Source organism: Stegostoma tigrinum, chromosome 23 (genome assembly GCF_030684315.1).
Source record: "Stegostoma tigrinum isolate sSteTig4 chromosome 23, sSteTig4.hap1, whole genome shotgun sequence".
NCBI lineage: Eukaryota > Metazoa > Chordata > Chondrichthyes > Orectolobiformes > Stegostomatidae > Stegostoma > Stegostoma tigrinum.
Genome location: NC_081376.1, coordinates 24,348,501 through 24,361,397, shown reverse-complemented (window position 1 = coordinate 24,361,397; position 12,897 = coordinate 24,348,501). Strand labels below are relative to the sequence as shown.

Here is a 12,897-nt window from a genome sequence, read left to right as displayed (position 1 = left end):
TATGGGTTCATAATTTTCCTTACCTATATCAACAATTTGAGAGAGCCCACAAACTGAACAACAATTCCCTCCTGCATCCCATTTACTCCAGGCTGGTTATATCACACTGATATCCATTGATATCCTACAACATTGGAGATCTTAATCCTTCAAGATAACCATGGGCTGACGGTGGAAAATAGGGTCAACTTTGATTGAACGGAATCTCTGCAATAGTGAATGAGAGGATCTCCATGAAAATAAACCTCAAACACTCGAGGCTTTCAAAGGATTTACTAACTACCAATGCAGCCTTAATTACTAAAAATAAGACATTATCCACACAAAACTGGAGCAGACGCAAAGAGTAGAATATAAATCTTACAAGGTAGATTGGCTGTGTTATCTACATCTCACTGACTGCTAAAGGTGGACTACCTACTGGGACAAGCCTGGCTAAAATATTGTTTCTAAATGACATACACCATGCATATGCCTGAAACTTAAATTTAGCTGCTAATTAAACGTGATGCATGAAGCTTTCAATTGAGCAAGGGCTTAAAGCAAGCAAATTGTCTGTTGATTTCTATTTGTTCTCATGAAAGTTTTGCAAATTGTTCACAGGAGAGGTAATATCTTAATACTGAGTTCAAAGCTCTTCAGTTACATGAAGCATTTAGAAAGGGTTAAATTGTAAACATTTAAGAAATTTGATTATAAGGATCAGTGAACAAACGTAAAATAGTTCAAGAGGAGTGAAGTCTAAATTTGGGGTGCAAACCTTCCAGTTTCCTCCTGTCTTCATGTAAGCGATTTGATACTCCAGATACTTTTCGATGAATGTGTTGTTGTAATCATCATCCCAGACTAGGAAATGCTGTTTGTCTGCTGAAATGTTTACCATGAGGTTGTGTGGAGCCAAAGGTTTTACTGAAAGAAATGATTCTGTTGTTTAGGAAATGTCAACTTTACGCAAGAAAAGCTTGGAAAGAGAAAATTTTATGCAACAACCCATCTACAACAAACATTGATTCTGCCCACGGACTCTGAAGGACTTTGTTTTTAAGTAATTCATGGGTTTGTGGCTGGACCAACATTTATTGCCCATCCCTAATGGCCCAGAGGACAGTTAGGAGTCACCCACATGCTGTGAGTCTGGAGTCACGTGTAGGCCAGACCACGTAAGGACAGTAATTTCCTTCACTAAAAGATATTAGTGAACCAGACGGGTTTTTCTCCTGACAGTGGTTTCATGATCATCATTACACTCGTAATTCCAGATTTTTGTTGACTTCAAATTTCACCATCTGCAGGATTTGAACCCTGGAGTCTGGATTCATAGTCTAGTGATAATACCAAGGCCATTACCTCACCTCATTTTAATAGTAAAGTCACCACAGACTCACCAGACCATAGGGCTGCTCTCTCATTGGAGACAGGCAGCTGGTGGTGGTTTAGCCTGAGCATTCCCACACTTCAGGCAAAGGGAAAGGTTGAGAAGGAGAGTTCTACATGATAACCTTAGCTGGCATGGGAATTTAAACTAAGGACTTTATTTAATATCCCAGTATTCTCATATAATTTTCTTTAATAACCTAATCTGAGCAGTGTAGTCCACCCACACAATCGTAGAGATGCCAAACTCTGATATCTCAGGTGGTCTTAGTCCCCTGGATTTGGAAAGGAAGGTCAGCTAATGTGGTGTATTTGTTTAACTCTCATTGACCGCTTAATGGCAGTTTAAATTATATTTGATCATCAAGTGAAGATAGCAGTTCTGAAGCATCTCGTCATACTAAATTTTTGAGGTGACACCAGCATAGTGACTTATTGGAAGATGTCTAGAACTACACCCTAACAAGGAATTGAATCCCACTAAAGGAGGTAATGCCCCGAGCAGAACAAATATGGAAGGAGATGGAAATGGGGAGAAACAAATAGGGTAACAAATCTCACTAACAGAATAGATACTAGCGAGTTTTGAGGAGATTTGTAGCTCAGGTTGAGGTTCTGGATGTGAGTTTGCTCGCTGAGCTGGAAGGTTTGTTTTCAGACGTTTCCTCACCATTCCAGGTAACATCATCAGTGAGCCTCCAGTGAAGCGCTGGTGTTATGTCCCGCTTTCTATTTATCTGGTTAGGTTTCCTTGGGTTGGTGATGTCATTTCCTGTTCTTTTTCTCAGACCCACCAACACACTAAAACAGCAGCTAATGAACTTAAAAGACCCTATACACACAACAAGCAAAATGAACATCATTTACAAAATATCTTGCAAGAACTGTGACAAACACTACATTGGACAAACTGGCAGAAAGCTAGCCACCAGGATACATGAACATCAACTAGCCACAAAACGACATGACCCACTATCACTCGTATCCTTACATACAGATGAGGAAGGACACCACTTTGATTGGGACAACACATCCATCCTAGGACAAGCCAAACAGAGACACACACGAGAATTCCTAGAAGCATGGCATTCCAACCGGAACTCCATCAACAAACACATTGATTTGGAGCCCATCTATCACTCTCTGAGAAAAAGGACAGGAAATGACATCACCAACCCAAGGAAACCTGAACAGATAAATAGAAAGCGGGACATAACACCAGCGCTTCACCGGAGGCTCACTGATGATGTTACCTAGAATGGTGACGAAACGTCTGAAAACGAACCTTCCAGCTCAGCGAGCAAACTCACATCCAGAATAGATACTTACACATCAAACATTTATTTAAAGCTATTGCCAAGAAACAGTGGCCCAGGAATCTACTTACTGGTTTGTGATGGTCTAATGAGTTTGGAAAGAACCACTGTTCCTTTGAAAAGGACCATAATTTCATAATCGGCAGAAAATACCAAAGTTGGTTTTGTGATCCTGCATTGGCAGGTTGATTTGGGAAGAGTTTTAATATCCATTACGCTGAAAAATATAAAGAAAGAGGCATTGATTTGAATTCTTCAACCAGTTTTGATTCCAGATGTTACCGTTGCTAGTCTCATAGAATTAGCCCTACTTCCAATCACATGTAGTCAGGCTAACGTTTAGTGGCTTGAACATGCTTTTGGTGATTGATTTGTGAGAGAGGCTAATGGGATGTGGATATTATATTCAATGCGCTAGGCTTTACATATTACTCGGTAACATGCACTCCATAAGTTGTTATCAAAGCTTTAGCATCTAAACTATTCTCTCATATATCAGGGGTACTATCCTTCCATATTGGATTCCTTTCATCTTATTTTTGCTTGTCAAGTCTTGTTCCTCTGCTTTCTTTCATTTTCACTGGAATAACATTGTTCAGTGCCAAGCAGATAAAAATACTATTACTTACTTGCATATTTCATCAAAATCGATCATCAACTTGCACTTCAGACTGTAATCAGTGGAACAGTTTGCGTTGGGGCCTACATTCCAGGTGCAGATAATTTCCTTGAGATAGTCACTGTAACACTCAAGAAGCTTCGGCTGATCATCATTGCTGGCTATAAATTAGTAACCATGTGTCAGTCACATATTATCATCATTTGATTTCAGAAGTTAAAAATCAACCAGAATGCTAACTTATGTCAAATGACATGACAGGGGTCAGTGTGGAACAAAGGGAAACACTAACTGGACAGTCACATTTTGTCAACAAGTGGAAGCACAGCAGGAGTACGGTTTGATTTCCAGATTTTCTTGTTATGATTCTTATTTAGTAGGTACACTGTTCAATTCATTCAGCAAGGCCCCTCTCAGGGCAAATGTTCAGGCCGTTGTTTTTAAGTTTACTTTGATATAAAATCAAGTGAGCAGAGTGAGGGTAAAGGGAGTGAGCCAGAGAATGGAAACAGACAGGTGGGACCTTGAAGGGAGTGTGAATGAGCAGGAGATTTGGCTCATACAGAGGATAACATCGCTATGAACTTGATGGGCTGAAAGATCTATTTCTGTGCTGGATCATGCCACAAATGAGTGATTCTTAGTCACTATCCCAATATGCCTATTAGAAAATACTTGCAGGGGTGGTTGTGTGAGGAAAGGATCAGGCTTGCTTGTGTTGCCTCCTTTGGCACAATAACCCGATAACACTCATCATCATTGGGTATTTGACTGAGGTACCCAAACAACAATGTACACTGTTCAATTGTTCACTGTTCACTGGCAAAGAAGCAACAAATTTAGCAGGAAGCAGCAGGAAGCTGCAACCTCCACTTCCCAACCAGAAAACAGAGGAAATTGGGAAGTTCAGGAGATCTATCACTGTGGGAGTAAAGGAGTCAAAGGGAATAAAATCAAAGATAATGTGCTGAGTCTTGATAGCAAAGCAGTGAGGATACAGGAAATTAGAAAACTGCAGGTGGGAATTCTCCGTTGGAAGGAACCTTACATGGGATATCGAAAGCACAAAATAGTTCTTTTGCTTTTTGACCCAGGCTAAGACATCTTTAGCCCCATGTTATGGTTTATTGTTATCTGTCAGGCCCTTTTTCCTACTGGGATGGGGGAATGCCCCAATATGTGTGAGCTGTGTACTTTGTAGAAAATTAGAATTTTGATCTTACCATAGTTTGCTAAATAGGGAACAATTTGGGAGTTATGCTGCCTGCCCTGTCTACATCCAACTTAGCTTCACAAGATGAACTGGAAAGGAGATTTTGGCTCTAGTGAGCACTGCTACATCTGCTCAGCTGGGATTTGGTGGTGGGTGGTTGGGCATAGAATGGGCAGGACTATGCATGAAATGTTTAAGTCTTATTGGTATACTGTGGCCCTGACAAGGATACTTTATTCATGAAAAGTGTTTCACAAACTGTTTTGGGGGCAGGGAAAAGTAATGATTCACTTCATTATGGTGATGTCTGTTGTATTTGCAACTAAACTGGCCTGCACCTCACCACTGTGATGAAAAATGTGTAATGTATCAATATTATTTTTGGAATTTGGATTGCTTTAAAAAGAAAGGCAAGTGGAGTTTGATTACTGCTGTGAAGACTTTTTAACAGGTCAGCAATTCGTTATTGAACAGTGACTTAAATCTAATATTGCTTAGAAAGCATGCAACTGCAAATCCCTGTGATGTTAATGGAAAGATGTTTATACTTTTGAGTTTATGACAGACAGGATTAACTCATTAAGGCCATTAGTTTTGTTTTCAATTCAGTTCAGAAGAATCAGGAATTGAGTTCAGAAACAAACTTTTGACTTTAGTTGATTCAACACTTGAGTTGAATTCAGAAACAAGCTGTAGTTTCTCTCCTAGGAGTAGTTTTCAATTCAGCTCAAGCAAAGCCAGTCACTCCAACAGAGAATCTATTTCAGGAAGCTTCCAGGAGAGGTTGGATAGACAGCTGCAAGTTATTTAAACTGGGAAAGATGAGGCTCTTGGGTTTGTGAAGTGTTCATGTCAGCAGACTTGGAAAGAACTTACCAAGATTTCTCCACAGACCTTGGAGAAGAGCTGAAAGAGTCAGATACTAAAGAGTTGAGATAGTGATATAATTTCTCTGGACTTTAGTCTCTGTGATGGATAATGTTAGGAAACAGGTTGAAACTTTGTTGTTTGTGTTAAGATCATATTCAACCTTTATGAACATGTTTTTGTGACTAATCGCTACATTAAATAACAAAAGAAAATAAACAGACGATCTATCAGGCCAGGTTTCATTCTGGGACTGATTTTACCAGTAGTACTATCAGCTGGGACCATAACACCATGTGACAGGCCATCATCCTCTTCATGTGAAGGGCTCTACACAGCCTACTTGATATAGTGTGGTAGAGGAAGACCAGTTAGTGTTCTAAGTCGAAGATGTCTTATAATGAATAAGAAGCAGTTTAGTGCACATTAGCCACTAGGCATGGATTACATTAATATAACTGACATTGCTACATAGGCTTTAGAACCAGAGTTTGGTCTCACTCCTTTGTACTGCCTCTAAGTCCACAGACATCATCACTGAGTGTTCAGCTTATGGCACTCCTTCAAGATTCAGATACAACAGGGTCCAATACAGAAAACATATCAACATGTTTATTTAATATGCTGACCAATCATTAAAAGCTTAGTCTAACACTGTTATTCTCAAGTTATGCAGGTACTTTGATAACACATAGTAAAAAAATGTTACTAATCATATGATATGCAAATACAGTCACTCACCTAGACAGAGCTGAAAGCCAAATATAAAAAGGCACCATATTGCTGAGACAAGGTTCATTCTGCAATCACTCCTTACCTCCCAATTTAATTTGGAATGAAAATGACTCAGGCAATTTTCAGGTAACTGATCATTCTGTAAAGAAAAGTACACTATGTAAATGACATACCACTAACATGGTAACACAGGCAACACCCGTCTATAAGTTATACTACCATGGAATTCATCACAATATGTTCTGAGGGTGTGGGTTCAAATTATGGATGGTGGATTCTGAATCCAATTAAAAATTAGCATTAAATATCTACTGATGACAATGAAACTATGATTGATTTTCATAAAAATCCATCTGATTCTCTAAGGTCCTTTCGCGTAGGAAACTGATGTAGTTATATGGTATGAACTACATGTGACTCCAGAGCCAGAGCAATGTGGTTGACTGTTAGCTGCCCTGTGAAATTGCTTAACAAGCCATTTCGTTGAATCAACTGTTAGAATAGAAAAGTGGAGACAGACCAGACAGACCATATGGCAACAATTAAGGCACCAAAAACAATAATAGTACATGCATCCTTGCTGACCCTGCAATATCATCCTCACATTTGAGGATCAGTGCCAAAATTGGGAGAGCCTATTCAAACAATAACCTGACATAGTCATGCCTTCAGAATTAGGCCTTACATTCAGAGTCCTAGATAACACCATCACAGTCCCTGGGTAAGTCCTGTCCAACAGCAGAGCAGATGCAGCAAAGTTGGCAGCAGAGTGGTATACAGTCAAGTGGGAGCCGCCCTAGCAGTACTCAATATTGCATGTTGGCGCAGGAAGGTGGTGGGCGCAGAAAGGGTGTGGATTCAGGGTGTGGGTGGAGGGAGGGGCAGAATTGAGGGTGTGGGTACAGGATGGGTGTGGATTCAGGGTGTGCAGGCAGGAAGGCTGTGGATTGAGGGTGTGGGTGGATTGAGGATGTGGGTGGAGGATGGTGTGGATTGAGGGTATGGGTGGAGGATGGTGTGGATTGAGGGTGTGGGTGGATAGAGGGTGTGGGTGGAGGATGGTGTGGATTGAGGGTGTGGGTGGATTGAGGGTGTGGGTGGATTGAGGGTGTGGGTGGATTGAGGGTGTGGGTGGATTGAGGATGTGGGTGGAGGATGGTGTGGATTGAGGGTATGGGTGGAGGATGGTGTGGATTGAGGGTGTGCGTGCAGGAAGGCTGTGGATTGAGGGTGTGGGTGGATTGAGGATGGTGTGGATTGAGGGTATGGGTGGAGGATGGTGTGGATTGAGGGTGTGCGTGCAGGAAGGCTGTGGATTGAGGGTGTGGGTGGATTGAGGATGTGGGTGGAAGATGGTGTGGATTGAGGGTGTGGGTGGAGGATGGTGTGGATTGAGGGTGTGGGTGGATAGAGGGTGTGGGTGGAGGATGGTGTGGATTGAGGGTGTGGGTGGATTGAGGGTGTGGGTGGAGGATGGTGTGGATTGAGGGTGTGGGTGGATTGAGGGTGTGGGTGGAGGATGGTGTGGATTGAGGGTGTGGGTGGTTTGAGGGTGTGGGTGGAGGAATGGTGTGGATTGACGGGGTGGGGATTGAGGGGTTTGGGTGGGTGGAGGGTGATGTCAGATAGGTTTATTGATCTATAAACCTGGCCCTGCCCCCAACCTCCTGGGTATTTACAGAGGCACTCCCCCAATTCCAGTCGCACCACATGTCAGCCACTTGGGGGCTTCCGCATGCTCAGATTAGAACTCGCAGCTGTTAGCCACTATTTGCCTTGTCAGAACTACAACTCCCATCAGGCCCCGTGGACTGATCCCTCTCCGATGCCTAGGTGCCAGCCCTGCAGCGCAAACGTGGGACTTGAAAGGCAGCATGTGTAATGTTGTCTACCTAGTGGGTACTGGAGGAAGTGAGCAGATCAGAAAAGTTCCTATCTTCTATGTTTCTATAACTGTGGACTGCATGGTATCAGATTAGGCATGGTCAGGGAAACCTCCTGCTGATTCCGATATAACATGCGCACTTCTCAATCTCCGGCTGATGAATCAGTACTCCTGCAGGTTGAATACAACTTTGAGAAAGCACTGAGGGTGGCAAGGGCACAGAATGCATTCAGGATAGAGGGCTTCACCAAGATTGGCTCAGCAGCACCATGACTGACTGAGCATGTTGGGTTTGAAAGGATTTTGCTGCAAGCCTGGGTCTGTGGCAGGTAGTAAAAGATCCAAAAAGAGGGATTATCACACTTGACCTCATCCTCACCAACATGCCTGCCTCCTTGTGGAGACAAGGTCCCAATTTTGCATTGGGAATATCCTCCAAAATGTTGTATGGCACTATCACCATTATAAATGAGATACACTTTGAACAAATCTAGATATTCAAGATTGGGCATCCATGCAAGCCATCAGTAGCACCAAAATTGTACTCCAATATAACTGTAACCTCACGGCCTAGTGTATCCTCAACTCTACCACTACCATCAAGTCAGGGGATCAATCCTGGCTCAATGAAGAATGCAGAAGGATATGCCAGGAACAGCATCAGGCAGACCTAGAAATAAGTTCTCAATCTGGTGAAGGTACAAAACAGGAGTTCTTCCATGTCGAGCAACGTAAGCAGCAAGTGATAGACATACCTAAGCAATTTCACAACCAGTGAATCCGATGAATGCTCTGTAGCCCAGTAACATGGTGGTGGAAAATTAAACATCAAGGAGCCGGAGCAAGATTGGAGTTAATCTGAATCAGGAGAAAAACTCTCCCTGAAACCATATCTGACACAAAGGAAGATAGTTGAAGTTGTTGAAGGTCAGTCATCTCAGCTCCAGGACATCTCTGCAGGAGTTCCTCAGAATAGTGTCCTAGGCCCAACCATCCTCAGTTGTTTCATCCATGACCTTCCTCCATCATAAGATCAGAGGTGGGGATGTTGACTCATGTTTGTACAATGCTCAGCACCATCCACAACTCTGATACTGAAGCAGTCCATGTCCAAATGCAGCAAGACCTGAACAATATCAGGTAACATTCATGCCACACAAGTGTCAGGCAAAGACCATCTCCAACAAGTGAGAATCTAACCATCGGCCCTTGATATTCAGTGGATTAGCCATCAACGAATCATCCATTATCAGCATCTTGGAGGCTAGCATTGACTAGAAATTAAACTGGACTCGTCATATAAATACTACGGCTATGGAGGCAGGTCAAAGGCTAGTAATCTTCCTTACTCCAATAAACCTGCTGCAAGGCACAAGTCAGCAGTGTGATGGCATACTCCCTAAATTGACTAGACAGGTACATTTCCACTGAAACTTAGAAGCTTGATACAATCCAAGTCAAAGCAGCCTGCATGACTGCCACTGGATTCACAAATTTTTACTCCCTCCAGAACAGATGCTCAGTAGCAGCAGTGCAAACCTCACCAAGGCTTCACATGTAGCACCTTATAAACCAGGACTACTGCTTTCTAGACGGACAAAGGCAACATACAGAATTAGATAGTAGAGAAGAGGCCCTTCAGCTCATCAAACCTATACAACGAAAAACTATGCTACATCTAAACTAGCCCCACTTTCAGGTAATTAGCCCATAATCTTGAATGTAGTTCCATTTCAAGGGCTTGTCCAACTACTTTTTGATGTTTGTGAGCTTATGTGCCTCAGCTCCCTTCCAAAAAGGGCATTCCACATCTCCATCACCTTCTGGTGAAATAAAGTTTCTTCAATTCCCCTCTAAACCTCTTGCCTTTCACTTCAAAAGTGTGCCTCTTGCTATTGACCCTTCAACAAAGGAGAACAGCTGCTTTCTATCCAGCCTGTCCTTATCCTCCATAACCTTATACACCTCAGTCAGGTCTCTCCTCAACCTTTTCTGCTCCAAAGAAAACAACACAAGTTTATCCATAGATAACACAGTATGGAGCTGGACGAACACAGCAAGTCGGGCAGCATCAGAGCAGCAGGAAGCTAACGTTTCGGGTCGGGACCCTTCTTCAGAAATGAAGAAGTTTATCCAGCCTCATTTCATAGCCAAACTGCTTCACACAACAGGTAACATTTTGGTGAATCTTCTCTGCACCTCCTCCAGTGCAATCACATTCCGGTTCAATTCCATCTGTCACTGATTTGTCCATCTGACCAATCCATTTATATCCTCCCATAACCTAAGGACCTTCCTAACTGTTAACTATCCAGTCAATCTTCATGTCATCTGCAAACTTACTTATCATCCTCCACACATTTTCATCTATATCATTTCTATATATCACAAACAATCAGGGACCCAACATTTTACCCTATGGTACACCACTGGATACTGGCCTGCAGGACACAAACAGCGGGTAGATTAGCTGCGTTGACTGGATGACTTATTTGTGATGCTTACAGTGTGAGTTCAATCCCTGCACCGACTAAGGTTACCACGAAGGATTCTCCTTCTCAAGCTCACCCCTTGCTTGAGGGATAGTGACCCTCATGTTAAACCACTACTAGGTTGTCCCTCTGTCAAATGAGAGAGAAACTATGGTCTGGTAAGGCCTTTCATTTACCACCATCTTGTCCTGCCACTAAGTCAATCTTGGATCCATGTGATTTTACCTTCTTTATCAGGAGGACCTTGTTAAAGACCTTGCTGATATTCTTATAAACATCAACTGCACTACCCTCACCTACAGGCTTGCTCATCTCCTTTAAAAATTCAACCAGATCTGTTAGGTCTGACCTTCCTCTGACAAAGTTATCCTTGCCTCTCTAAATGAAGATTGATTCTACCTTTTAGAATTTTCACCAATAGCTTTCCTACCACTATGTGAAACTCATGGCCTGTAATTCCCTAGTTTATTTTTACAAATCTTCTTGAAAAATGGAACCACATTAGCAGTCCTCCAGTCCTTTGGTGTGTCCCCTGTGGCCAGAGAGGGACTAAAAATTTGTTTCAGGGCTTCTGTGATATCCTGCCCTCATCTCTCACAGCAACCCGGAATACAACTCATCAGTCCTGGGAATTTACCCTGTCAAAAACCTCCAATTATTCCTCCTCCTCAATCAGCTCAAGAGCCTCACAGTCTTTCTTCTTGAATGCTGCACCTACATCCTCTTTCTTCCAAGTGAAGAGAGATGTGAAATACTTGTTTAACATTCCACCAATATATAAAAACAGTGCCACATGCATGTTCCCTTTCAAGCCACTTGGCATCCTGACTTGTAAATATTTCACCATTTGTTCAGTGTCACTGAGTCAAAATCCTAAAACTCCCTCTCCAATGGTAGTGTGGATGTACCTACACTAAATAAATTGGAGCAGTTCAAGAAGGCAACTCATCATCACACTCAAGGGTAACTAAGGATGGGCAATAAATGCTGACCCAAATAGTGATATCCACATCCCATGAACAAATCTTAAAAACGCACCTGGATACAGACCAGAGATTCCATCTCGGGTGCTTGATACCCACCAGTTTTTAACACAAGGTACAGGGGCTGGAATTAAGCTATATGGCCCTTCAGGGGCTCTGTTATTCAATAGGATAACAGCTGATTTCTATCATAATTCTACTTTCCTGCCCTAGTCCTATTTTGCTGATTCCCTTGAAATGTGAAGAATAGAAAATGCATTCGCCAATTCATCAGGTGGAGCTAATAAATTGAATGATTGTCTCTGATAAATGTATATAAGGACCAAGGGAAGATCCTTCAATACCCTCTTCATAGCCACCGAGGACTGGTGGAGATGAGTGGTCCGTGAAAAAGAGCAGTACTAAGATTCAGAACTCTGCATCAATTCTGGTTGGCATTGATCACACTGGGTGAATCTAACAAATTCCCCATTGTGCCACTAGGAGGAAACCAAGACTTTTGAAAATTATGAGCTGGAACATCTACTTCAATGTGGATCTTAAATTGGTAATTAATTCACAGGGTTAATCGATGATTTATTTTCGCTTTCATTCTCACATTTTATGTTCTGGAAGTAGGCATCTATTGCCGATCCATAATGTTATTGAGAGGGTGATATTGGACTAACTTTCGAAAGTGCAGCAGTCCATGGGAGCAAGGTGAACCCACAGTGCTGTTCAGTTTGAAGCACCAGTGACAATGAAGTGAATCTAACATATTACCTAGTCAGATAGTCTGGGACTTGGAAATCTATAAATCAGAACATCACCTATTATGCACTCTGCCCCAACTTGTGAAATTCCTGAAACAAAAACAGAAATTGCTGGAAAAAACTGGTCTGCCAGCATCAGTGGAGAGAGAAACAGACTTAATGTTTTCAGCCTAGACGCCCTTCTTCAGAACACTCTTCCCAGCAATTTGTGTTTTTGTTTCAGATTTTCAGCATCCACGGTCCCTTTTTTTTTCAAATTCCTGATATGGCTGGCTATAGTTTGTAGCTTCATCAAGTGGTGATGCTTTCAGTATGAATGTCACCTGATTTTCCAACCTTGGCAGGTTTCATAGTCCACCCATTAATTTTCCATCCCACAGAATGGCCATCTCCTGGCAGGAGCACAGCAGGCATGCTAGGCCTCCAGAGTCCAGTTATTACTCACTGATAATAAGAGTACATATTAACTTGCATACAAAGAACAGAGCACACTCTCCATCATGTGTGGAGAACAGGGAACAATCTCTAATGACCAGAGTACAGGGAACAGTTTATAATGGTTTGAGTGCAGGAAACAGCCCAACTTGACCAGAGCACAAGGAATAATCTGTAGACCGGAGAACAGGGAACAGTCCATAATGACCAGAATATAGGCAACAGT

General features: G+C 42.3%; 1 protein-coding gene across 5 annotated transcripts in view; it reads right to left on the bottom strand.

The window, feature by feature from the left end:
- The window catches only part of LOC125462346 (uncharacterized), a 50,341-nt gene that overhangs the window by 20,389 nt on the left and 17,055 nt on the right, over nucleotides 1-12,897 (bottom strand). For 3 of the 5 annotated variants that reach the window (XM_048552305.2, XM_048552302.2, XM_048552304.2), the window contains 4 exons: nucleotides 6,131-6,263; nucleotides 3,320-3,470; nucleotides 2,762-2,907; nucleotides 761-909 (listed from right to left, as the gene is read on the bottom strand). In XM_048552305.2, coding sequence (XP_048408262.1) covers nucleotides 761-909; nucleotides 2,762-2,907; nucleotides 3,320-3,470; nucleotides 6,131-6,188 — 504 coding nt within the window. In that variant the 5' untranslated portion in view covers nucleotides 6,189-6,263. The remainder of the gene's footprint in view (nucleotides 1-760; nucleotides 910-2,761; nucleotides 2,908-3,319; nucleotides 3,471-6,130; nucleotides 6,264-12,897) is intronic. The other 2 variants (XM_048552306.2, XM_048552308.2) reach the window with 1 other exon arrangement.